The sequence below is a fragment of the Rattus rattus genome, chromosome 5 (genome assembly GCF_011064425.1).
Source record: "Rattus rattus isolate New Zealand chromosome 5, Rrattus_CSIRO_v1, whole genome shotgun sequence".
In the NCBI taxonomy this organism is placed as follows: Eukaryota; Metazoa; Chordata; class Mammalia; order Rodentia; family Muridae; genus Rattus; species Rattus rattus.
In genome coordinates, this window is record NC_046158.1 from 105,229,151 (window position 1) to 105,254,834 (window position 25,684).

Sequence of the window (25,684 nt, forward strand, 5' to 3'; positions counted from 1 at the left end):
CCCAGTTGCTTTGGTCATGGGGTTTCCTCACAGCAATGGTAAATTAGGTCAGAGTGAAAAGTTAAATTTTCCCAAAGTCCAGATCTATGACTCAAAACAAGTTAAACTGTACCTCATAAAAGCAATTCTGAACAGTATGGGTGTGCGCAAGGAGAAATACGTTTTATGGGTATAAATACATTGTACATCATAGTACATATATAAACTGGGACCAAAAGAGGATGCTTAACCCTTTCTGTTCCTTTCTTGTATTCTATGAGGGAAATTATTAGCCTTCATACAGTTCTTAAAATAGGCAATTTTACAAAAATCTTGAAATCTCTGCCTGAAAATTTCGAAAAGTTGTCTCTAAAAGTAACCCACAATAAACATGTCAACAAATGGTTATTGGTCCACGTGTCTAATAATTTCAGACTGCGTCTTAGAAATTATATCACTGGGTTAAAATGAATCAAAGGGATCTCTAAACTTCAAAATATCCCCTCATATTCTAATATTCTTACTCACTCCACTATTTAGGTCAAGGAGGTAATTTTAGACTCAAAACCTAATGTCCATAGATATTAAGTAATGGCCTAGCTATTTAGCAGGCATGACGGAGATGTAAGGCACGCAGGAACCTTAGTCTGGAAGTCATCGAGTCCACTCCCAAAAAAGGCAGGATAAGGGACTAGAGATATGGGAGAGCTGACGACAGCGTCACTACATGGGTGCTAGTGATGGGAGTCCACGAGTGTGAGGTCACAAGACAGGACAGCATAGCACAGCAGCCTTTTCAATCCCTTGTTTCTTTCAGAGTCAAACCCTGCTTTAAATTATTTGACAAGGTGTGAAGTTCTGTTCCCATTAGGAGACAAAGGAAAGTTACCTTCTCTTGGAACTCCTTGACAAAATAAGTGACCTCCATGCATTAAGGGAGGAGATCCAGAGGAGCATTGGGAAGGTCTCACCAGGCCTCCCTGTTCTCTCCTGAAGCAATTGCCTGGTAGCCAATGCCAGCTTGAGATGGGCCAGCAACAAAAAGGATGCTTGGGTCCCCAGATACAAATGATTTATCCATACAGAAGAAACCAAAGGGAAACTTGGCGGTGAGGGTGCTCGAGGAAATGCGCGTTTCAGGAAACGCTAAACCCTCAGAAACACATACATTAACATTGATCCCACAGGGAACCGAGGGGGAAGCATAAGACGTTGGCTTAACCAGATAAATCATGCTGCCTAGGACTCATCCGGGGCATTTGGCCTCTGCAGCAGTTACAGAGCAAAGCCACAGAACCGTATATCAAAGGGAACCGTCTCTACCCGCGGGTGGCAACAGATCCTAGGTTTCATCAGACCGTTTCAAATGTGTGCACTAACTAGTTTGTGGGTGTCCATTATCTGTCACCTATCACGGCAATGCTTAACAAGAAAACCCTGATGGGTTCGTAAGGGGATATTGCTTTTTAATGATGCTGCTTATTTATTTGTTTGGTATCATTAAGAGAAACTATTCCCTTACCGTAGACTCTTCCATTAATGGAACATTTTTTAAAAGTCATGATGTTTTGGGTGAGAGTTCCTGTTTTGTCAGAGAAAATATATTCAATCTGGCCCAGCTCCTCATTGAGTGTGGTCGTCCGGGCTTCAGCAGGCATTGCTTTCGCAGTATAATACATCTTCCGGTCCCAATTTATAAAATAGCTGTGTCCCAGACGGATTACTTCCACACTGTGGTCCATTAACATGAGGAAGAAAGGGAGAGGGGGGTAGAATCTATCAATACGTGAACATGCAAAGCTTTGCCAAAATCCTCAAAAGTTTCAAAAACAAAAATTAAGAAAAGATATAAGTGCTTTGTCCCTAGGTCCCAGTGATCGTCAGAAATGCCTCCACTGAAAATCTGCTCATAAACCTTGGTGCCCAAGCTATTTCCTTACAGCATCATAAAGTGAGATGGCTGGCTCATCAGGAGGCCTCGGGCAAGGGCCTGTGGTTCTCTATATTAAACAGGCCCAGTGGAGTGTTTTGTGTGGCGTGTTCATTTGAAACTCCATCTGCATCTCAGAGTAAACGATTCCTTCCTGAAGGTATTTGGCATATATCTAGCTGGAAGAAATGTGTCCTCAGACATTGATGTGGTTTGACTTTCAAAAGAAGTCAGCAGTAAGTCTCTACTAAGCTGTAAGCAAACAGTGATCAATCTTAGCTAAAAACAGTTTCCCACCGTCCATCCACTAGGAAAAGAGTAGTCTTTGTGCTGTAATGGCTTATAGTTCAAACTCCAGAAAGGGGAAGTCTGTAGCCAAGGGTCTTAGTCCAAATGTCTGTCATCTATAATACCAAGTGGGGTGCCCGAAAGATTATTACAATGTGAGGTATCAGTTTTCATAGAAATTTTAGTAAGGGATTTTCTTAGGTTTGTATTATATTGTTAACTGCTTGCAAAAAAAAACTATATTTCATAAAATTAAGTGCAGCTTCATTGATAAGAATATGGTTTTTTTCCAGGAATTCCATCTTTGACAATACTTATATTATAACACGTTCAACTTTGCTTTATTTCTATATAGCTCCACACCATACCTGGACAGATTTGTTCCTTGGACACTATGTATTTTTATCGATAGGATAAGGTTTTAAATTATTGCTGATCTAAAGGAAAGCTTTAAAGTCTTTGTGTGTGTGTGTGTGTGTGTGTGTGTGTGTGTGCGCGCGTGCGTGTGTGTGTGTGTGTGTGTGTGACTCACATTATCAGATATCAGATAGAATTCTGCCGGGCTGTGTATCATCTTGGACACAGGTTTATACTCACTTGGATGCATTCTTTTTCTGAATAGGTTTGTTTTAGTTTGAATTAGTCCTGTCTTTGCTCATTTCAAGTCATGTCTTTATATATTAACAAGAGCATTTGAAAGAACATAAAACTGTACCAATGATAGCCAGTTTATTTCTGACCTGAGTGGGTTTTCTCATCTTTACAGGCAGAAGGCTAGAGGCTGCGTGTGAGTTCTGAATGACGTGCATCCTGTTCTGAAAGCTGGGCACAAAAACTTCCCTCTCAGAGTAACATGAGGCCAGGTCATCTCTGAGTTTCCCCTAAACTAAAATCACACAATGACTACATAAAAATCATATGATGGAAAGATAAACAGCTCTGAATTCTGCGTGTCTTTATATATGTTACTGTGCATTTTATGTTTCTGCCCCTCTCCCTGCATTGCTAACTAGTCACTGTGACTCAGGTTTTTTGCAGAATAGCTTAGTGTTTTCTTAATCCTTTAATTGGGAAAGTGTGAGGACCCATGAGAGTCCAGGGCCATCATCTAATCTGTCCTAGACAGGTAGACGGTGTCAAATAAGTAGGTCCTGGCCCTCTCATCTCTAACTTCACTAATTAGGAAACCATGGCTTTCAAGATTAAGGGACTAACCCAAGTCATACACACACAAATTAGCCCTGAGTTATGACCAGAATCCCCACATCTGTTACAGGCAGTGCGAATCTGGCCTTCACGATGTTATTATGTGATAATCTCCCCTTACTGGAGGTTTAATTCCTATAGTTTCAGTTACCCACAATTAACTGTATCCAAAAGTATTTGATGAAAAATTCCAAAATTAAACATTTTTTTGCTTTAAATTGTGTAATTCTCCAAAAGGATGAAATGTCACCCCATCCTGCTGTCTGGATCTGCCACACCTGAGATGTGAAGGACCCTTGGCTGACACATCCCTCGGCATACTCTATCCACTCATCGCACAGTAGCAGCCTTAGCTACCAGATCTACTAGTGTGGCATTGCAGTATCTGTGTCCCTGTAATATTATCACAATGCCTAAGTCGTCCACCACACTTTGTCCTATCCTTCTGACATTATATCATCATATATGTAATCAGGGGTACACGTAGAACAATGTAATACTTTGAAACAGGAGAGCCATGATGATATAACTTTTACTGTACTGTGTGATTATAATTTTTACATTTGTTCATTTACTGTCAATCTATTACTGCGCCTGACCTGTAAGTTAAGTTTTATTGTAGATGTGTAGGCATAGAACAGGATAAGTGAATGTGTACTATTTAGGGTGACCAGCACTCTTGAGCATCCCCTGAGGGTCCTGGAAGACATATCGCCCCTGAAAGGAGGGTCACCGCAGAAATCACTCAAAGATTGGAAGTGTCTGCAAATCTGGTAGTTCCTTGCAAAATTCAAAGCAGGTTTTGTAGCAATTGTTTGATTCCCCCATGCTGCAGTACAAGCCAATGGAAATCTGCAAAATGCATTTACATTCCCGAGCCTTAAAATAGCCTGTAAAGATGCATCTCCTCTTGGGAAGAAAGAGGGTAGGGGAGCGGCAGTACTACATGCAGCGCTCTCTCTCTCTCTCTCTCTCTCTCTCTCTCTCTCTCTCTCTCTCACACACACACACACATACACACACATGCACACACAAACATACACACACACACATGCACACACACACATACACACACACACACACATAACCTGTGGCTGGGTCTTTCTTAATGCATAAATACACTGACAGCATAGAAATATAAAAATAAATGTCTCTGCTCACCTGGAATTGTTAACTTTTCAAAGGGAATCATGACTCTCACCATATGGCATCAGTTAATATATTGTACCTTATCCGAAAGCCTAATGGGGGCTTTTGTGGGAGGCCATCAGCCCTCACCATAGACACACCCGTTCCTGCTCCTGATCCTATATCATGGTGTTGGAGGATTTAAGACCAACCCCAGCTTTTTATCCTCGCTGCTCCCAAATCCCACACAGTTTAGGGCCAGAGGGGAAACATGGTGCAAAGGTCAGACAATGCGGATTTAGATCTTCATTCTGACCTAATTAGCTGTGTAATCCTAAATGAACCAACCCCTCATTTTAGCAAGAGCTACTTCAGAAGATTTGGGGGATAAATAAATGAAATAAAGTATGTTTAGTGCCTTATGCAAAACATTAAAAGAGGAAACAGCTGTCCATGGAATGTGGCAAGGCTTCACATTCATGTCAGGTTATAGAACAGTGAGAGCAGTTTTGAAATCATAAAAAGCAATGCAGAAGAAACTAGTTTTAAGCCATAAAACACTGTACCAATATCAAACGTAAGCGATTATATGCACATAGATAGAAAGGTGGGTACTATTGTTTGAATAGAAAGGAATCCAGAAATCAAGCGGTTTTAATGTCCTCGTCTTATTTTATAGAGCAGCACATATTTGACAAGCACAAGCCAAAGAGAAGCCAAGGACTTTCTCAAAGGCCAGGGATATTATTGCCAATTATTATTATTACCAATTCAAAACCTAGGCTTCTAATATTATAAATGTGGTTTTTGTTAACAAGTGCACACTAAAATTAAAGAAATGCTAACCTGAGGACCTAGCCATGCTTTGTTTTGTTTTGTTTTAATCTTTCAAATCATTAAATGAGAAAAGTCAGAGAAGTAGGAAGAAGATCAGAGTACATGTTCTCCAAAAGAACTTAAACTCTGTGTGCATATATGCAAACGACAAGCCACTGTGTGCACGGGCAGATGGTACATCTATGCCCCATTGGTTATTGGGACATTAAACGGAAAGTAACAAAGTTGATCACAGCTTTTCTGGCATAGAACGGCATCTACTACAGGCTCTATAATTGGGATTCAAGCATCAGAGACTCTCGGTGTTGAAGACGAGCCAGGAGGAAACAGATTACACAGAGCCCAGGCTGCCCACAGCTCCAGGCCGCCCAGAGCAGTTTGTGGTGTTGTGGCCACATGCCCCTACTTCAAGTCCATTTCCCACAACTTGACATTTCAGTTTCCTTACCACTCTACGAAACAAGAGTGAATTTTGTTCATTAACTTTCTTTGTTTTACTGTGGCTTAGTTTTTGGAAAGAGAAAAGAGAAGTTAGTCATAATTAGAGGAGAGTCAGAGCTGGTGGCTTTGTATCTTGTTATAGTACCGAAGGCGAGCATGAAAAACAGCCAAGTCCGTCTTCGCTCCAGGATCTCAGGGACTGACTCAGTCTTGGTAGAATTGGGATGGAGAATGTTTCAGGTAGACTTATATAAATCTTGTGAAGCACACACATACATGTATGGAGAAAGGGGAAGGGGGAGAGAGAAGAAAAAGATGTTGGAGAAAGAGAACACACAGAAAGAGCAAACATTCACTTGGAGACGGAAAGAGAACAGGCACCCACACAAAGTTGAAAGCAGATACAGACAATGGCAGACCATTTTAATATCGCTCTGTGGAACTAAATCTGGAAACTGTAGATCAGGACAGTGGGAATTATGAACCATAGTTGCCTAACAATAGCCGGGTACTATCACCTTATTTGGGGTCCTTTCTGAATGTGTTTATAATGCTGCCAATAAAAAGGGAGACCCTCATCAAGCTTTAGACATTCATTGAGTCCTCAGACAATCCTATGAGACAGGACTTATATTCTGCCCACTTTTTAAAGTGAGCAAGCAGATGACGAGGTGATTTTCCCAGTGTTCCAGGGGTAGTGGGTGGTCAGACAGGACCTGCATCCAGGTACCTGAGGCAGACCAATGCCTGGAAGGCCCTATCTCAAAATATCCCAGGTTTTTTATTCTTGCCTTAAACCAACTCAATCTTACTAATCAGATTCCATGAATTTACAGTGCAGTTCATATGGTCCAGAGAAACACATCCCTACAAAACCATACTAATCAAGGAGAAAATAAAATACATTTGTTGTGATCAGAAATGTACAAATTAAACAGCATTAAAGAGCTAAGCCACTCATCGCTAACAGATATAGCAGATATATAGAGGGTGAGTGATGAAACGACCTCATCACAGTCTAAACATCTCACCTCACATATAACGAAATGGGAACAAGCGTGTTGAGGATGATGACATATGACCAGAACGTCAGGAATCCAGAGAACAAGGAACTCTTCTCGCCTTCTCTCCAGAAGAGGGAAGTTCTGAACTGGTTCCCAACTTCACTCTCCCAGATTGAATTTCCTACTGCAAGAATAATTCCCAAGCATACCAGAAACCCAAAAATCTGAAATAATAATCAAAGTATAGAAATTTTGTTAAGGTTAACATGAATCCCAAATTAGTCAAATCAACACACTCCAACTACAAGTCAATTTCCCATAAGAAATTGTCGCTTGAAAATCAAGTTATACAAACCCTTTCTTGTTTACAACCAGGCATATGAATGAAAATTAGCATTTTATGCCTGAGGTATGACCAGATACCTGACATACACTTCTCACTTAATTCTCCCACTAACTCTCTCTGAGGCAGATGTACTCATTATCCACAGATTAAAAACAAAATAAAAAGATAAGCACAGAAAAGACCGTGCTATAGGCTGACCCTGCCACCCAGTTATCATCACACCAGTACTCTGTGACAGATCATATACTCCAATGCTTGAAGTAAGAAGACTGTGAGACCCCAGTGTCCTAGAAAACCCAGTTTACATCTGTAGTCCAGCTACAATGTACCGTAATGGTTCATCCCAGCTGACAGTTTGATGGACTCACCATGGAAACAAGCCTCTGGGCAAGTCTGTAAGGGATTATCTAGACTGGATTAACTGAAGCGGGAAGACCCACCTCCCAGAGTATTTAAAGGAGAAAGGGCCTGAGCAGCATCCATCCCTCAGGATCCTTACTGTGGGTGCAATGTGATCAGCTGCCCCCTGCTCCTGCAGCCACACCTTCTCCACCGAGACTGACTACACACCCAGAGCTGTAGGACAAACCAAATTCTTCTTCCTTTAACTGTGTTTGTTGGGTATTTGATAAGATACAGATAAGCCACTAATACAATGACTGATGCTCTCTTTCACCATCTCACGCCTGTCAGAATTCTTAGCTGTAGATCTGTCTGCAAATCCTTACATAAGGACAGGAGGACGGGGAGGACGAGCCAAAGCACCTTGTGATGTAGATAGTTTGTTTTTCGAAATAAGTGGGAGACAGGGTGAAAATGTATACCAGATTTTAATGTCACCATCACTACCAGAATTAGAAAAGCAAACATTCTGGAAGAACATCAGAGAGACAATGAAGTCATGAGTGCTGAGTCCAAACCCACAGCCTGGCAGATGAAGGACACAAAGGCGGTGTCTCGAGAACGAATTTGTGGTGACTTGCTCTGCTTCTGCATCAGGAGTTCACACTAGCCACTCTGGAGGCAGAAAAGGCTCTACAAAGTAGTAAAGTGTCCTTTTTTTTTCTCCAAGCAAGACTGTTCCTGATATCTAGACCTATTTTCTTCTTCATTCTCACGAATAAAACAGGAACGTAAGAAGACGAAGTTGAAAAAACTTACTGAAGGTTTATTAGAAAAAGTAGATATAAGAAAAAAATCAAACTATGGATTCCCCCATACAATACCAATTTGTAATTATATCATAATGTCTTCTTCCTTTAATAGTTAGTGCTGCAAATTAATTGAATGGAATTACTTTAAACCATTAAAATTAATGATGTTTGGCATTAAATTCCCTACTTAAAATTCCTGAGGGGGGGCTGGGGATTTAGCTCAGTGGTAGAGCGCTTACCTAGGAAGCGCAAGGCCCTGGGTTCGGTCCCCAGCTCCGAAAAAAAAAAAAAAGAACCAAAAAAAAAAAAATTCCTGAGAGTATCATCTTATTTGCTACTACAAAATATAAGGTGCTACCAGTGACTTAGGCTGTAATTGGCAGATGATAGATGATAGGTGACAGACAGATGACAGATAGATAGGTAGATAGACAGATAGACACATACATATATAGAGACAGACAGACAAGTTAGACAGGTAGACAAATACACTATTCTCACCAAGAGAACTAGAGTACTCATCAACCTGTCAGTGGCTTAGCCATAGCACTAGAATAAGCTTCAATCCGTCAGGGACTCATCCGTAGTACTAGAGTACTTGTCAACCTCTTAATGACTCATCCGCAGCACAAGAGTACTCATCACCCTGTCAGAAACTTACCCACAGGACTAGGGTGTTCATCAGTCTGTCAATGCTTGTCCTTTTGAACTTTGTCTTACCACTGTTCTGCATTAGTTTAGTGTCTGGACCTGGAAAAGAGTAACATTCCTGAAGCAAAATCAATTTAATGGCAGAAATCAATATGTACCTCCAAAAAACAACTCTTAATATTATAAATCCCCCCCCAATCAAAAGGCACAGACTAGTATACTTCTCAAAAAGCAGGAAAGATGTATTTGGTGCCTTCTATAAATACACCTCACCAGAAAAGGCAGAAACTACTTTAGAGTTAAAGAATGGAAAACATACTCCAGTCAAAAGGAACCTATGAAACACCCGGCAGAGAGCTCATCCCTGGAGAAGACAGAGTCAGCTAATGCTTTTAGGCAATAAATTGATATCATTATCTTCAGCTCACAGATAATGAAACAGGGCTAAGGAGTTTAACTTTCCTGCGTATTCTCATTCTATAAGCACAGAGAGAACTCGAATTTCAACATACCTAACTCTATAGCTCTTGTTCCAAATTATTATTCATAAACTACATGAGACAATAAACCAATGCATTTTCAATACTGTACCTCATTCAGGATCCTAGCAGGAATCACTGAATAAGGACAATCGTAGAAAAAATTATGTAGAAATTCTAGAGTGGAAGACTAATATAGCAAGGCAGGCTCAGCAGCTATCAAACTGTTTCTCCACCTAAGTCAACGTGATACAGGGAAGGAAGACTTATTATTGCATCCTAAAGGAAGCAATGATAGGTTTACAGCCTTTACAAGAGTGATCTTATGTTGAAGGACCCAACCGATCTGAAACAACTACATAGAGATGTTTATTTGGTGAATACTTGGGATTTAATAATTTGTCTTCTTTTGATTTCTTTCATGACTCATCAAGACAAAACTTAAGGAAAGCCATGATATCATGGCTTTATATTCAACCACAGGTACCAGCCAGCAAAGCAAAGAGAAGGCTGGAAAATGAGGAGATAAGACCTATGGGGCAAATGAATGACAGAAAACATGGAGACTTTCTATGTACCAAGATGGCTTGAATGACTCTGGCCCCTTCCCTCAGAAACAAGCTTTGATCTCATCTTAAGCACAAAGGAAAGCCACCAGGGAAGCATGGCCAGGTGTCCATATGGGTTAAACTTATGAATGATAGGTTTGTAAAGTAAACCATGCCTCTGTACCTCCTGGTCAACGTGTATAAGTAGCATTTGAAAATAAGAAGAGTGGCTAATAATTAATTTTGGATTCAGTTTTCACAGGATCTAAGAACCAACTAGAACTTCCTTCTTGTTCAAGTGTCTCAAGACTTGTGTACTCATAGTACCCATCTCTTCAGCATTGACATGGACAAAAACAACCCTAAATTCCTCTGCTTGCCAGTATGCTAGTTAAGCTCTCTATTAACTAAAATCAGTGCAGGTATTGTCTGCTTTACAAAGGTTCACCTGACCAATGTCCCCTAAAAGTGAACACCTAAGACATATCACAAAAGAACAGAGAGCTCCTTTCTCCTCCCCAAAGTGCAGAGAATAGTCCAGTTTCCCTAGCTTGGCCCATAGAACAGTCAGTGTGCTCTGAACTGTTGGTAAAAGAATTGAGAAATGGGCACGGGAAAAATACCATCAAGCATCCTCTTCCACACACATCATCAGTGCACCTGAGCAATGTATTCAAGTGTTCTCATGATAACCCTGTGTTACCACACAGGGAAGAGCATAGTCTTACAGCAAGGACTAGAGCCTGGAGCTCCTAAACAACCTGAATCCACATCTGCCTGCTCCCTGTTCTGGGAACATTGATTCAACACACTTCCTTCCATTGATATAAAAGGATTTTCCCCAGAGACAATCTTTGACCCCTCAACAGCCTTCAGAAATGGGCTAGCTGTCCTAGCATATATATGACTCAGAGTCTTAAGCTAGTCATTCGGAACAATATTATATAACTGGACTGGGCTTTTGGATGACACCCCATCGCTGGGATGAGGCGTCCTCGCGTCAGTGATAACAGGGATCAAACAGGAGACTATTTCCCTAAAGACCTTTCAGATGAGCAGCCTGGTTTGAGATCTTGTGCTCTTTAACAGAAAGTAAAGGCAATGTATGAGTACGCTCAGCTTTTTAACTGCTCTGTAAGAAAGATAAATACGACATAACTAACCATAGACTTATCTACCTCGCCAATGAAAAGAAAGCATCTGGCTCTTACGAATAAAGCTGCTATGAACGTAGTGGAGCAAGTGTCTTTGTGGGATGGTGGAGCATCTTTTGAGGGAGAACTATCTCCTGTTTTCTGAGAAACTGCCGAATTGATTTCCAAAGTGGTTGCACAAGTCTACTTTCCCACTGGCAAGGAAGAAGTGTTCCCCTTGCTCCATCCCCGCCAGCATAGGCTGTCTCTTGAGTTTTTGATCTTAGCCATTTTGATGGGTGTTAGATGGAACCTCAGAGCTGTTTGATTTGCATTTCTCTAATGACTAAGGACTTTGAACATTTCTTTAAGTGCTTCTTGGCCATTCAAGATTCCCTGTTGAGAATTCTCTGTTTAGTTCTGTGCCCCATTTTCTAACTGGGTTATTTGGATGGCTCGTGTCTAACTTCTTGAGTACTTTGGAAATTTTGGATATTAGCCCTCTGTAGGGTTGGCGATTTTCCAATCTATAGGCTGCCATTTTGTCCTGTTGACAGTGTCCTTCACCAGGCCTCCCTGGACATATGTAGGCGATGCACAGCTTTGTATTCACGTGGGTTTTGAACAACTGGAGCAGGGGCTCCCCCAAAAGCTGTTGCCTGTAAGTGGTATATGTTCTACAGGCTAAGTTGCCTTGTCTGGTCACAGTAGGAGAGGATGTGCCTAGCTTCAAAGAGACTTGATGTGCCAGGGTAGGAGGATACCCAGGGGGCCCCCACCTGCTCAGAGGAGAAGGGAAGAAGGGATGGGGGAAGGACTGTGGGAAGGGGTGACCAGAAGTGGGCTGTGAACAGGATGTAAAGTGAATAAGTAAAAATAGATAGATAGGTAGATAGATAGATAGATAGATAGATAGATAGATAGATAGACAGACAGATAAAAATTAAAAAAAAAGAAAAAAAGCAATTGATGAAAGAATCATGAAACTAGGTTCAACTTCAGACGAAAGCCTGACTCTGCTTCATTTCTAGAGATTTGCTGGATCTTTACAGATGACAATGCCCTAAGAGCAAAGCAATGCTCAGACCCACAGCTACGGGTATTTATCAGCAACTAGGAGGACCTTTTCTAGTTTGGGAACACATTGGGTCTTTAATGAGCATTTTTTGTTGATGATGATGTTGTTGTTGTTGCTCTTGTTGTTAAGGAAAGTCAGTTAAGGAAAACGATTTGATTTCAATTACACATATAAATTTGGTATCACAGTAAACATAATTTGTTTTTAATCAAAGGCTAGAAAATGAAGCTGGGAGTAGAATTTAAGTGGCTTTGTCACTTGTGCTATTGTTCCTGAGAAGGAAAATGCTACCCCAGACTCACACAAATAAAGACAAAAATGGCGGGTGGCAAAAAACACCCCAACCTACCACAAGAACACTACTCAACTATGTTCATAGCAGCTTTATTCATAAAACTGGAAACAACCTAGGTGTCCCTCAACCAAGGAATAAAGAAAATATAGTTCATTTATACAATGGAATATTACTCAGATGTTGAAAAAATGTTATCATGGAATTTGCAGACAAATGGAAGGAACTAGAAAAAAATCCTGAGTGAGGTAACCCACAGGATGAAACAAACAGATATGTACTCCCTTATAAGTGGATATTAGCTGTTTAGTAAAAGAAAATCGCACTGTACTCCACAGACCCCAGGGAGGCTAAATAACAAGGAGGGCTCTAGAAGAGACAAGTAGATCTTCCTGGGACGTGGAAATAGAATAGATTTTGCTGGTAGAATGGGAACAGGAAGGGATGGGAGCAGCAGGGATCAGATGGGGAAAGATGACTGAAATTTGGGGAGGGGCACTAGGGGTGTGATGTGGAAGCCTAGTACAGTGGAAACTTCCTAGAACCTATGAGGATGGCCCTAGCGAGGACTCTTCGTAATGGAGGATAGGAGTCTGAACCCACCATTTTCTGTGACCAGGCAAGGTGTGATTGGGACATCAACCCAGCCACAAAACCTTTGACTTACAACCTGTCCTGTTGGCAAGATGTGATGGGGCAACGGTGGCTGAGAGCCCGTGAGGGTGGTCAACCAGTGACTGGTCGGACTTGAGGCCCATGCTACTGGAAAGAGTCTATTCCAGGCACTTCCTGGATGGCCAGAAAGCTGGATAAGATCAAACACAACTGGCAATTTTTTAAAAAAAGGGAAATGAAATGATTCCTAATAATATTCTTACTTATAGATCAGTGCCTAAGCCAATAGACATCATAGAGACTTCCTCTGGCAGCTGATCAGAGAAGATGGAGAGACCACAAACATTAGGCAGAGTTTGGGAAAGCCCACAGAGAAAGGGAGGAAGGATTGTCAGAGCCAGAGGGGTCGAGGACGCCAGGAGAACACAGCTTACAGAATTAACTAAGCAGGCTCACAGAGACTGAAGCCATAATCACAGAGCCTGCATGGGCCAACGCTAGGTCCTCTGGATACATGCTACGGTTGATTAGCTCGAGCTTTGGTGGGACTGCTCATGCTGGGAGCAGGGATATTTCTGACTCTTTGTCTGTTCTGGGATCCTTTTCCTCCTACTGAGATGCCTTGTCCAGCCTTGATGTGAGGATGTCTAGTCTTATTGTGTCTTGCTATGCTGCGTTCAGTTGATATCCCTGGGAAACCTTCTCTTTTCTGAAGGGAAACCAGGGACAATGGATCTGAGGGGAGGGACAGTGAGGGGAAACTGGGAGGAGTGGAGTGGAAGCTGTGGTCTGGATGTATTGTATGAGAGAAGAATAAATAAAAAGAAAAAATGGAGGGGAAGAAAGAGTGGGAGAAAGTCCCTTCCTTCCTGCCTCTCTCCTACCTCCTTCTCTCCATTTCTCCCTTCCTACATCCTTCCCAGCCCTATTAAGTGCAGCCTTCAGACCCATCTGTCCTGGTGACAAACAGAAATGATTGCTCTCCAAGAAGGATTTCTCAAATGAGCCACCTGACCTTTTCAAATGGCAAGCAACCTGAGCTGCAGTGGAGGGAAGGGCTTTCTTTCATATTGATCTTTGATATTAAGGGTACACTGATTATATGGAGCAGCAGATGAGGCTTCTACGGTGGGGTGAAGGAGAAAGAAACTTAACAGAAGGTCTGTAGATACCATCAGATGATGAAGGCTTCAGCATCCTTAAGAACAACGTCAACATATCAATGGTTCCCACACACTGGGACCACATGGATTATACTCACAGTACTATTGACTCCTCCAGGGCTACCAGCCACACTCTGGGATCAACTCGGGAGCCAGTACTCAGCACTCAATAAAAACTCTGCACATTCCCATCCATAGAGAACCAGGAACTTTGTGGGAAGGGGCGGCACAGAGATGGCCCCGGTCCATACACTGTACCTGCAAAAAGAACCATCCCAAAGCACCAGCTGGTGTTCCTCAGGACGCAGCCTCTCAGGATTATCTTCTGGTTGCTGAGCGTGTGCTTGCTGTCCTTCCAAGAGAGGACCCCAGAGAATCTGTCTAACTTGTTGTTAGGCGCCTCACAAATGACGATCCCTGGAAAACAAGAAGCCTCATCAGACCCACTGCAAGCTTACTTCAGAAGCCCGCCGTGCTACTTTACCACCCTGCTGTTGATATGCAAGGCATTGTCCTTCTCTTTCAGAAAGCATAGCTACACATGCAAGACTGTGCTGGGAAAAAAAATCAGCTGCAACATACCAAAAAAAAAAAAAAAACATAAAATCCATCAAATATTTTGAAGCAAGATTGTCTATATTGACCAAATAAAAACAAGGACTACAAGATCCATGAGACTTTTTTTCCCTTAAAATCTATACAGTCCACAGAACTCAAAAAGGTCAACAAGCTGAAGGGCCCAAATGAGGACACCTCAGTCCCACTTGGGAGGGAGAAGAAAGCAAACACAAGGGGGAAGTGAGGGAGGGATCTGGGAGGAAAAGGGAATGGAGGAAGGGGAAGAGGGGAACATGATCTGGTATTGAGTAGGGGACAATCCTGAAGCCCCGAGGGACAGCAGAAAGAATGGAAACAGGCAACCTCAGGAGGAAAGAAATTGGGAGGACCCTGCAGAATTTACCAGAGACCTGAGAGGTAAGAGACCCTCAGGACTCAAAGGCAGGGACCCTAGATGAAATGTCCTACAGTGGGAAGAGGGAACTTGTAGAACCCACCTCCAGCAGAAGGACAGAGCATCAAGTGAGGGATGGGGTTTCCATCCCACAGTCAAAACTCTTACCCACAATTCTTCCTGTCTGAAAGAAATGCAGGGATGGAAATGGAGAAGAGCCTGAGGAAAAGGAGGTCCAGGAACAGACCCAAAAGTGGATCCAGCTCAAGGGGAGGCCCCAAGGCCTGACACTATTACTAAGGCTATGGAGTGCTCACAAAAAGGGACCTATCATGACTGCCCTCCAAAAGATCCAACAAGCAGCTGAAAGAGTCAGATGCAGATGTTTGCACCCAACCAATGAACAGAAGCTGCTGCCCCCTGTGGTTAAATTAGGGAAAAGCTGGAAGAAGCTGAGAAGGAGGGCAACCCTGACAAGGACCAGCAGTCTCAATTAACCTGGACCCCCAACATCTCTTAGACACTGGACCACCAACCAGGCAGCATACACCAGCTGATATGAGGCCCCCAACACATATACAGCAGAGAACTGCTGGGTTTGAGTTCAGTCAGAGAGGATGCACCTAGCCCTTGAGAGACTGGAGGCCCCAGGGAGTAGAGAGGTCTGATGGGGTGGGTGGGGTGGAGACATCCTTGTGGAGACAGGGGAGGCAGGGAGGAGGTATGGGATGTGGAACAGTTGCAGGGCGGATGGTGGGGGGATAAAATCTGGAGTGTAAATATATAAATAAATGAAATAAAAGAAAAAATCTTTTAAAGTACTTATCTTTACTCTTAGGATATACCAAAATGACATTTTACCAGTATAAAATGGTAGGTGTCCACGTTTTTCTTTTCATTGTTCTGTGAACTGCCGAAAGGGTTAACAAAGATGCCACCGTTTTGACTTCAAAACAAAGGTTAAACAGTTTTCTAAGTTCATAGGAAGGACTTGGGGGTCCTAGCATACCACACCCCAAAGAAATCTGACTTTCATTTGCTCTGTAAGTCAAGACCACTTTTAAGGGCCGCGTGCCTCTTACATTGATTTGATTCAGAATCCTGTGGACTCTCAAAGGCACCACAGAGTTTCCTCAACCTAGTCAGAAAATGTTCCTTTTGGGGATTTCGTTGTTGTTGTTGTTGTTGTTGTTGTGTTTGTAATTTCAAGAAAGGGAAAGCTCATTCCAAATCAATGAACTGATTCATTCCATCATTTCAAACAGAATGTGCACATTGAGCATTGGGGTTGTCTGGCTAGAAAGGGGAAACAGAAATGATTTTCATGGGCCCCACTACTAGATTAATATACATCTGCAAATAAGTGGGCTACATTTTTAGAAGTAATGGCTACAAAGATATAGAAGAATGGAATTCTGGGAGGGAAGAAGGAAAAGAGACAGGGAAAGGGGGAAAGGGGAGGACGGGTGGAAACGTCCAGCTCAGGTCAGAATCAGAGGTAAGATTAGCTGGCATCTCACAAGTTTGCTGTCTCACAAGCCACAAAAGAGCATTTTAAAACCAGAAGCCAAAAAGGTGGTTTGGAAAATAAAAAAGGGGAAGGAGTCAATCGTCAACATTGGTTGAGAAAACCAGAGAAGCCAAGAGTCCATCTAGGTCAGCTTTTTGCTGCTGAACTGGAAACCTGACAATCGCAAATGAAGAAGTGAGTCGATAGGGGCTCGGACTCACAGCTTTGGAGACTGCTGCTCATAATCAATTGGTCCAGATACTTGGAATCTGTGGTGGCACGTTACGGAAAGAGTGTGTGGAAAGCAATTTGCTTCTCCTGCAGTACATTTCAAGGACACACACGGCTATGACCTCCCGACAGGCCATGCATCCTGACGCTCCACTCCACACAGTAACACTGGGCTGGGTACTGTGCCATCACCTAAGACCTAAAAACTAAAGCAAAGTGGATAGGACCTCTCTCCCGGCTACCTTCTGAGACTGAAGAGACTTCCTGTTATGGCAGCCCTTCCTAGAATACCACTCTCCTCCTGGAACTCATAGATGCAGCCTGATCACTCCTGACCAGCCAGGCTGATCCTATTTCAAAAACACACACACACACACACACAAAAAAAAAACCCTCTCTAACCCCCCCCCCTCACCATTTCCTAATTGGCAAAAAGTTGGCCTAAAGTGCCTCTATTTGGTCATTCTCTGAGCCTTCCCAGACAGCAATGAGAGCCTGCTAGCCTGGATTTCAAAGAGACAACCTGTACAAGGTTGCTTCTTAGACCAAGTAGCTGAATTGTGGTTAGCTCTCGTTATAGCTTATTTGTTTATTTAAAAGTAAATTAGAGCTGATTTGAACTGGCTCAAGTCATTTGGAAAACTATGTTGTGGCCCCAGAGGCTTTTTTTTTAATTCTCAGATTTCATGATCATCTTTTCCTTGACCAATTAATTTTATTTCCGAGTTTCACGTAACCTTGAATTGAGGAAGTCTCACCAGCAAAACCTGCACAAGCAACAGGCTGACAGAAGCCCTTGAAGTTTATTCCAGTTTCTTCACCCAAGAGTCAATTTCCCAAACTTCAAACTTGGCCACTGTTCAAAAACAATGTGCTTTGAACAAAAAGCAACACGATACACGCCCTTGCCAATAACGATATAAAAAGCGGTCCGTTTGATCACTTTCATTGTTGTAAGCAAAGGCTGATGAGGAGGTAAATTCAACCTTGAACATTTTGGCTCACCACGTCCAGCAAGAAGACATGCTCACATCTGGCTTACGCTGAGGGTGCCTTTCCGCACAGGGATTATAGGGACAAGTTCAACATGAGCTTCTGGAAGCCAAATCCCAGCATAACTTTCTAAGAGTGTGGCCCCGAGTTCTAGACACAGGGTCCCATCACAACGAAACATTGGGAGCAAAGCCAAACTATTTTTTACCTGACAGAAAAAGGAAATGCTGTTCCCCATTTTGTAGTTCTACTGGCATAAAATATGAAAGTTCCCATATTTCTTCCTCGCTTTCTAAAGGAGCGACCAGCTTCCTTCGTGGGAAATACCTTGCTCATCTCTATGCATTTCCACAACTTACCGTACTGTCTACATAATTAAAGTCTTAAAATACTTGTTGGAGACATAGTTGAAAAAAAGTGGTTTCATGAAAAGAGTTGTGGGACTGGACAGAAAAGTCAGTAGCTAAGAGCACTTGCTGCTCTTACAGAGAACCCATGTTCGGTGTCCTCCACCCTCAGGACAGCTTTAACTCCAGTGTCAGGGGATCTGATGGCTTCTTCTACACCTAAGAGCACCAGGTACATGCTTGGTATATACATGCAAATAAAACACTCAAATAATTTTCTTTCTAAGGGAAAGAGGTTGAAAGGTGACATGGTTATTACTGCAAATCAACGATAAATTAAAAGGCAGGTATATTTTTACAGGAATCATGAAAATGGGATTTGAATACCAAATATCTTAATATTACCTAACTGTAACGGAAGCCAGGTAGGATGACGAAAACAGGTAGTCACCTTAAAGCTCATCAGAAACAAGCAAAAATATTTCTGACCAACAAAGCTTAAGAACCAAGAGAGGCTGTCCTGGGACCCTGCTTTCTTCTTTCCAATTCCATCCGAGGAAGAGATGGGAAATGGCCAGAAAGTGTGAGAAAGCCATTTGGGGGAAAATAAGATCATTTGTCACATAGTCATCTTAGTGGGAAATGATAAAATGGAGGAGGGGGTGCTGCAATCATGAGGTGTAAACATAATCAAGGTAGTTAAATCTCATTTTCCCCTCTAAAGAGAAAGGAAGTGAAAACCCTTCCTAGTTTACCCATTATAATGACTATACTGAGCAAAATCTACAAGGTTATATTTTGAAGTTTCCTTGGCATTTTAAATTCCAAATTCATCCTGCTGGATCGTTGCTTAGCTACCAATTTGACAAGTCTCTCCAACTATTTACTTAAAGAGGAAATGTGGAGTTTACTAATAAAAATCGTTAGTATACAATATCCCAAGGTTTTTCCAAAACTAATTAGCTTTACCTTTTCTGCATATTATTAGTGATGTTTCTGGATTGTCTACTGCAACACTTCCACAGGACAGGCTACCATTATTAGGGTACCATTATTGCTAGTCAAGACTTTCCCTAGCCAAGAAGTTCTCAATGTTTAGGCAATTACCCAACTACTGCTGGGCTGGTGACTGAAATAACTTTTTCCCTTAAAAAGAGAGTTTCTACAGAGACAGAAGGAACACCCATTCAGAGCCTGCCCCACATGTGGCCCATACATATATAGCCACCCAATTAGACAAGATGGATGAAGCAAAGAAGTGCAGACCGACAGGAGCCGGATGTAGATCTCTCCTGAGAGACATAGCCAGAATACAGCAAACACAGAGGCGAATGCCAGCAGCAAACCACTGAACTGGGAATAGGACCCCCGTTGAAGGGATCAGAGAAAGAACTGGAAGAGCTTGAAGGGGCTGGATACCCCATATGTACAACAATGCCAAGCAACCAGAGCTTCCAGGGACTAAGCCACTACCTAAAGACTATACATGGACTGACCTGGACTCTGACCTCATAGGTAGCAATGAATATCCTAGTAAGAGCACCAGTGGAAGGGGAAGCCCTGGGTCCTGCTAAGACTGAACCCCCAGTGAACTAGCTTGTTGGGGGGAGTGTGGCAATGGGGGGAGGATGGGGAGGGGAACACCCATAAAGAAGGGAAGGGGGAGGGATCAGGGGGATGGTTGCCCGGAAACCGCGAAAGGGAATAACACTCGAAATGTAAATAAGAAATACTCAAGTTAATAAAAAAAAAATAAAAAAAAAAAGAGAGTTTCTAAAGCCAAAGCATGAGATTTGAGTTCTTGGAGGCCACGCCCCTGTAGAAAGCATCTCAACACTGAGTGATGAGCCACCCAACATTAATGCCACAATGGCCATATTAGTCCCATCAGCCGAAAGAAAACTGGTCTTCGTGTCTTTTAATAAGATCTATGGTCCCATGTATCAGCTGCGTTGTGTTGGACTGGACTTCTGTCCATTTGCCTGGGAGTTTTCAGATAAGTTTTGTAAAGTCACAAGGTGCTAACCAAGCCCATTTATTTATTTGCTTAGTTAGTGATTTACCTATTTATGTGTTTTAACCAAGAAGAGATGTCATTTTTCTTTGTTTGAATTACACACATGCTATTCTTTACAGAAAAGACCACAAAATACACAAAGATTCCTAACTAGAGAGTCAACCCTTTTCTGGTTCAGAACTGGTACTAACAGTCATACAAAATATGTAAACGTGTCACTAGTTGCAAAACACAGACCACAATCCAGTCAGGAATAATATACAAAAGATTCTTGAACGCATTCAGCCACATGTATGTTAGGGGATTTCCCCAAGGTGTAAAAACATCTGGTTTACAAAAATGTAATTAACAAGTATTTCCATGTATTTGTTTATAAATGTTGTTTGGTTCCCACAAAACATCATGAAAAGCCTAGTCAAGCTAAATTTTTTTATATATTACTAGATCAAATTACGTATTTTTCTTACAAAGTTCAACAGAATACATATTATTCAGATATGTAAAGTAGATAAGATATTAATTCGTATGGGGACTCTTCAAATAAACAGATTCACCTACCAAAACTTGCTCCTAGTCTGTGTTTGGACAGTAACTCTAAATTCTTGATCCTGATGAAATTCTAAGTCGCTGAGAGCTTTGATACTTTAAAATATAGAGAGATAGCTTGATTTCTCATAATCAGCTTACCTCACTTTTAAAGGTTTTTCATTCCCCTCAGAATCTAAGCTGTGATACACTGCCCTCCGTTTCTAATCTGCCTTCCAGCTTGCGGCTTAGAGCCTGTGGTTTTGTGTCCTTTCTTAGAACAGGGTTTTCCATCAGTCCTTGGTTTGCACTCTGACTCCTCTTCTTAACGGTCACATGACATAGGGAAGACCTGAGTCTCAGGTTCCCTGTGCACAAATTGGCGTTAGTGATACTTTTTCCTTCCGGGACTGGAAAGATGAAGTGGGGGAGATGGCTCAAAGGTTAAAGCATTTGCTGCACAAGAATGTGGGTCTGAGTTAAGATGTTTGACACTAAAAAAAAAATCAGTCATGAAAGCGCGTGACTATATAATCCCAGTGTTGGGAAGTAGAGACCCACTCTTGTGGTTCGTTGGCCAGCCAGCCTACTCAACTGATGAGCTTCAGGCTCAGGAAGAGACTCAAAAAAAATGAGAGCAATAGAGAAAGACACCCAATGGACACATAAACACATAAGCACACTCACCTGCATGCACACCTACATACACACATGTACACACACATATATCTGTACATATACACATATGCCAGTCTTACAGATGCATAAAAGGTTGTATTATTTGAAAAGATAACTTACAATGTACAGTGAGTGCTTGTTCCTGGTATCAATATCATGTTTAGGGCCTGGGAACATTAGCAATCACCCAATTAAAGGCTTCTTTGGAAAGAGCTCTAGTGCGTGTCTATCTTCTCTACTGGCTTCAGGCTCTGTGAATGAGAAACCTGTGTCCTACCAACCACTGTCTCCACACAGACCCTTTTGCACTGTATAAAATATACATGTGTCACACAAATAAATGTACAAAAGAATGGATGAATGGACACGAAGTCATAAATAGCTCTGGATGCAGAAATAAACGAGTATACAGGAATTGGTCAAAAGCCTCCTGTAGCCCAACACACCTCATATTTGATTGCAGGTTGACTAGAAGTCCTGGACTTGCTGCCCAGTGGGGATTTCTCTAAGAATAGGAGTGAGGATTCAGATTTTCTGATATTTTTCAGGGTAGATGTGCATTTATATTATAGGGACAGAAGATGGTGGCTTGATGCTAAACTAACATCGTTTGGGAAATATTAGAAGAAAAAAGACCACAGAGTAACTAGAAATAAAAAACTGTGATATCCATGGGCACTGGAAAAAATTTCCTAAACAAAACACCAATGGCTTACGCTCTAAGATCAAGAATCGACAAATGGGATCTCATAAAACTGCAAAGCTTCTGTAAGGAAAAGGACATTGTGGTTAGGACAAAACGGCAACCAACAGATTGGGAAAAGATCTTTACCAATCCTACAACAGATAGAGGCCTTATATCCAAAATATACAAAGAACTCAAGAAGTTAGACCGCAGGGAAACAAATAACCCTATTTAAAAATGGGGTTCAGAGCTAAACAAAGAATTACAGCTGAGGAATGCCGAATGGCTGAGAAACACCTAAAGAAATGTTCAACATCTTTAGTCATAAAGGAAATGCAAATCAAAAGCAACCTGAGATTTCACCTCACACCAGTGAGAATGGCAAAGATCAAAAACTCAGGTGACAGCAGATGCTGGCAAGGATGTGGAGAAGAGGAACACTCCTCCATTGTTGGTGGGATTGCAGACTGGTACAACCATTCTGAAATCAGTCTGAGGTTCCTCAGAAAATTGGACATTGAACTGCCTGAGGATCCAGCTATACCTCTCTTGGGCATATACCCAAAAGATGCCCCAACATAAAAAAACACGTGCTCCACTATGTTCATTGCAGCCTTATTTATAATAGCCAGAAGCTGGAAAGAACCCAGATGCCCTTCAACAGAGGAATGGATACAGAAAATGTGGTACATCTACACAATGGAATATTACTCAGCTATCAAAAAACAACGACTTTTATGAAAAAAGGCAAATGGTTGAACTGGAAAATATCATCCTGGTGAGCTAACCCAATCACAGAAAGACATACATGGTATGCACTCATTGATAAGTGGCTATTAGCCCAAATGCTTGAATTACCCTAGATGCCTAGAACAAATGAAACTCAAGACGGATGATCAAAATGTGAATGCTTCACTCCTTCTTTAAAAAGGGGAACAAGAATACCCTTGGAAGGAAATAGAGAGGCAAAGATTAAAACAGACACTGAAGGAACACCCATTCAGAGCCTGCCCCACATGTGGCCCATACATATACAGCCACCCAATTAGACAAGATGGATGAAGCAAAGAAGTGCAGACCGACAGGAGCCGGATGTAGATCGCTCCTGAGAGACACAGCCAGAATACAGCAAATACAGAGGCGAATGCCAGCAGCAAACCACTGAACTGAGAATAGGACCCCCGTTGAAGGAATCAGAGAAAGAACTGAAGAGCTTGAAGGGGCTCAGACCCCATATGTACAACAATGCCAAGCAACCAGAGCTTCCAGGACAAGCCACTACCTAAAGACTATACATGGACTGACCCTGGACTCTGACCTCATAGGTAGCAATGAATATCCTAGTAAGAGCACCAGTGGAAGGGGAAGCCCTGGGTCCTGCTAAGACTGAACCCCAGTGAACTAGACTGTTGGGGGAGGGCGGCAATGGGGGAGGGTGGGAGGGAACACCCATAAGGAAGGGGAGGGGGAGGGGATGTTTGCCCGGAAACAGGAAAGGGAATAACACTCAAATGTATATAAGAAATACTCAAGTTAAAAAAAAAAAAAGGCAAATGTAAAAAAAAAAAAAAAAAAAACTGTGATATCCAGATGTACCCAGAAGTCACAAGCAATGTGTGTGTATGTATGTATGTATATGTATATGTGTGTGTGTATGTATGTATGTATGTATGTATGTATGCATGTGTATGTATGTACTTACAAATGCAGCACAGCATAAGCAAGGACCGCCTCACACATGGGTAATATCTGTTTCAACTTTCCAAAGCTTAGCAGGATACTTCCGAAAATATGTAATGCTGATATCATACTCTTAATGTAAGCTGAAAGATGAAACATTGGGTTTTGATTCCCATGACATATGGAAGCTTTTTTAGTCACCAGAAAAAAAACCCTGAAATTTATTGACTTCTCTTTTTATGTTAATGTGTTATTTTGGACCATTTTGGACCTGTATGCAAGGAATCATGATTATACTCACGTCTCCAAACCCTCTCTTACTCCTCTAATATGCCTATTAACCCTTCCATCCTGACTATCCCCTTTCTGTTCTCCTTTTCTGTGTGCCTACCGGCCCTGCGCAGGTAGTCTGTTCGTGTTTGAAAGAGGCAGCTCTGTCCCAGTCTCTGACTCTTACGGTCTCTCCACCCTCTGTCCCACAATGCTCCTGGGCTGACCGTGGTGATAAAGATGTCCTCTTTAGGGCTGAGCAGTCAATGGTCACTTACTCTCAGCACCTTGATCTGCTGCATGTCCCAGCTTTGACGCTCTTCCACTGCAGAAGGTGGTTTAACTGCACGTCCAATTACCAAAGCTTCAATAGCAGATTCACTCTACAGCCAATGACCTCCCTAGCTTTTTTGCAAAGTTTATACCACCAAGCATGGATTCCTTCCGGTGAAGCAGATCTCAAATTCATCCAAAAGTGGTTGATCGCCCCAGAATACTCTCATACCAGCGGACATGAGTTTCTGGGCAGGTAAGTATTGTCACACACATAATCAACAGCTGGGTAAGATCATTGATTTTTTTTTCCCCAAAAAACATGCTGCACAGCACCTCCCAACACCTTCTGGTGCCTTCTAGTGCTTTGGACATGAGCCAGAAGAGGGAAATCTCCTGCTCGATTCAGCTTTATCGTTCTACGTTCTATAAACAAATCCATGAGGTGTCTTCAGCACTAGTGGTTTTACTGTCTGGTTCTGATGAGCAACCGAGAGCAATGGCGATTGTCAGACAAGAGTGATGGTGACAGTCAACCAACAGTGATCAACCAAGAGTAATGGTGACAGTCAGTCCAACAGTGACGGCTATAATCAACCTACAGTGATGATGATAGCCAGCCAAGAGCGATGGTGATAGGCTGCGTTGTTCTGCCAACTTCTAGGTGCTAAGCATTCACTTTCTCTGTCTGGATAACCCAATTCCAATGATAGGTTGGGGGCTGTTCCACCTCCATATGACGCCTTAGTGAGGCTGCCACTGCACTCTTTCGCTTGTGGAATTCTTCATTTCCAGCTTAATTTCGTTTTGAGTTGTTTTTAGCAATTGTATCTATTCACTGAATTTTATCCTCATATCCTGAATTGACTTTCTGATTTTAGCATATGCTTGTGCATATGCTTCTGGAATTCATTCAGCTCTTTATCACTGTCTTCTTTAAATCCCTACAGGAATTTGCCCACACCCTTTGTGACATTCCTTGAATGAATGTGTGTGTGTGTGTGTGTGTGTGTGTGTGTGTGTGTGTGTACACATTTCAATTATTTTTTGAGTTTTGTCTAGATAGCTTTCATTTGGGACCATGTATGTGTGCTGTGCATGAGTATATGTGTGCTTACATATGTGTAGGTGTATGCTTGTGTTCATGAATGTGAACTTGAATACTGAGGCAGAGTCCCTTGATGAACCCAGAGCTCCCAGAGCTCACCATCTCAGGTAGTCTGGCTGGCCAGCTTGCTCACAGAATTCCTT

The 25,684-nt window shown here is 42.1% G+C and overlaps 1 protein-coding gene across 1 annotated transcript in view; it reads right to left on the reverse strand.

Annotated features, from left to right (window-relative positions):
- Atp8b4 (ATPase phospholipid transporting 8B4 (putative)) overlaps positions 1–25,684 on the reverse strand; it is a 192,105-nt gene that overhangs the window by 72,135 nt on the left and 94,286 nt on the right. The window contains exons 9-12 of the mRNA XM_032902598.1: positions 14,531–14,689; positions 8,975–9,063; positions 6,841–7,037; positions 1,502–1,710 (exon numbers count right to left, since the gene is read on the reverse strand). Coding sequence (XP_032758489.1) covers positions 1,502–1,710; positions 6,841–7,037; positions 8,975–9,063; positions 14,531–14,689 — 654 coding nt within the window. The remainder of the gene's footprint in view (positions 1–1,501; positions 1,711–6,840; positions 7,038–8,974; positions 9,064–14,530; positions 14,690–25,684) is intronic.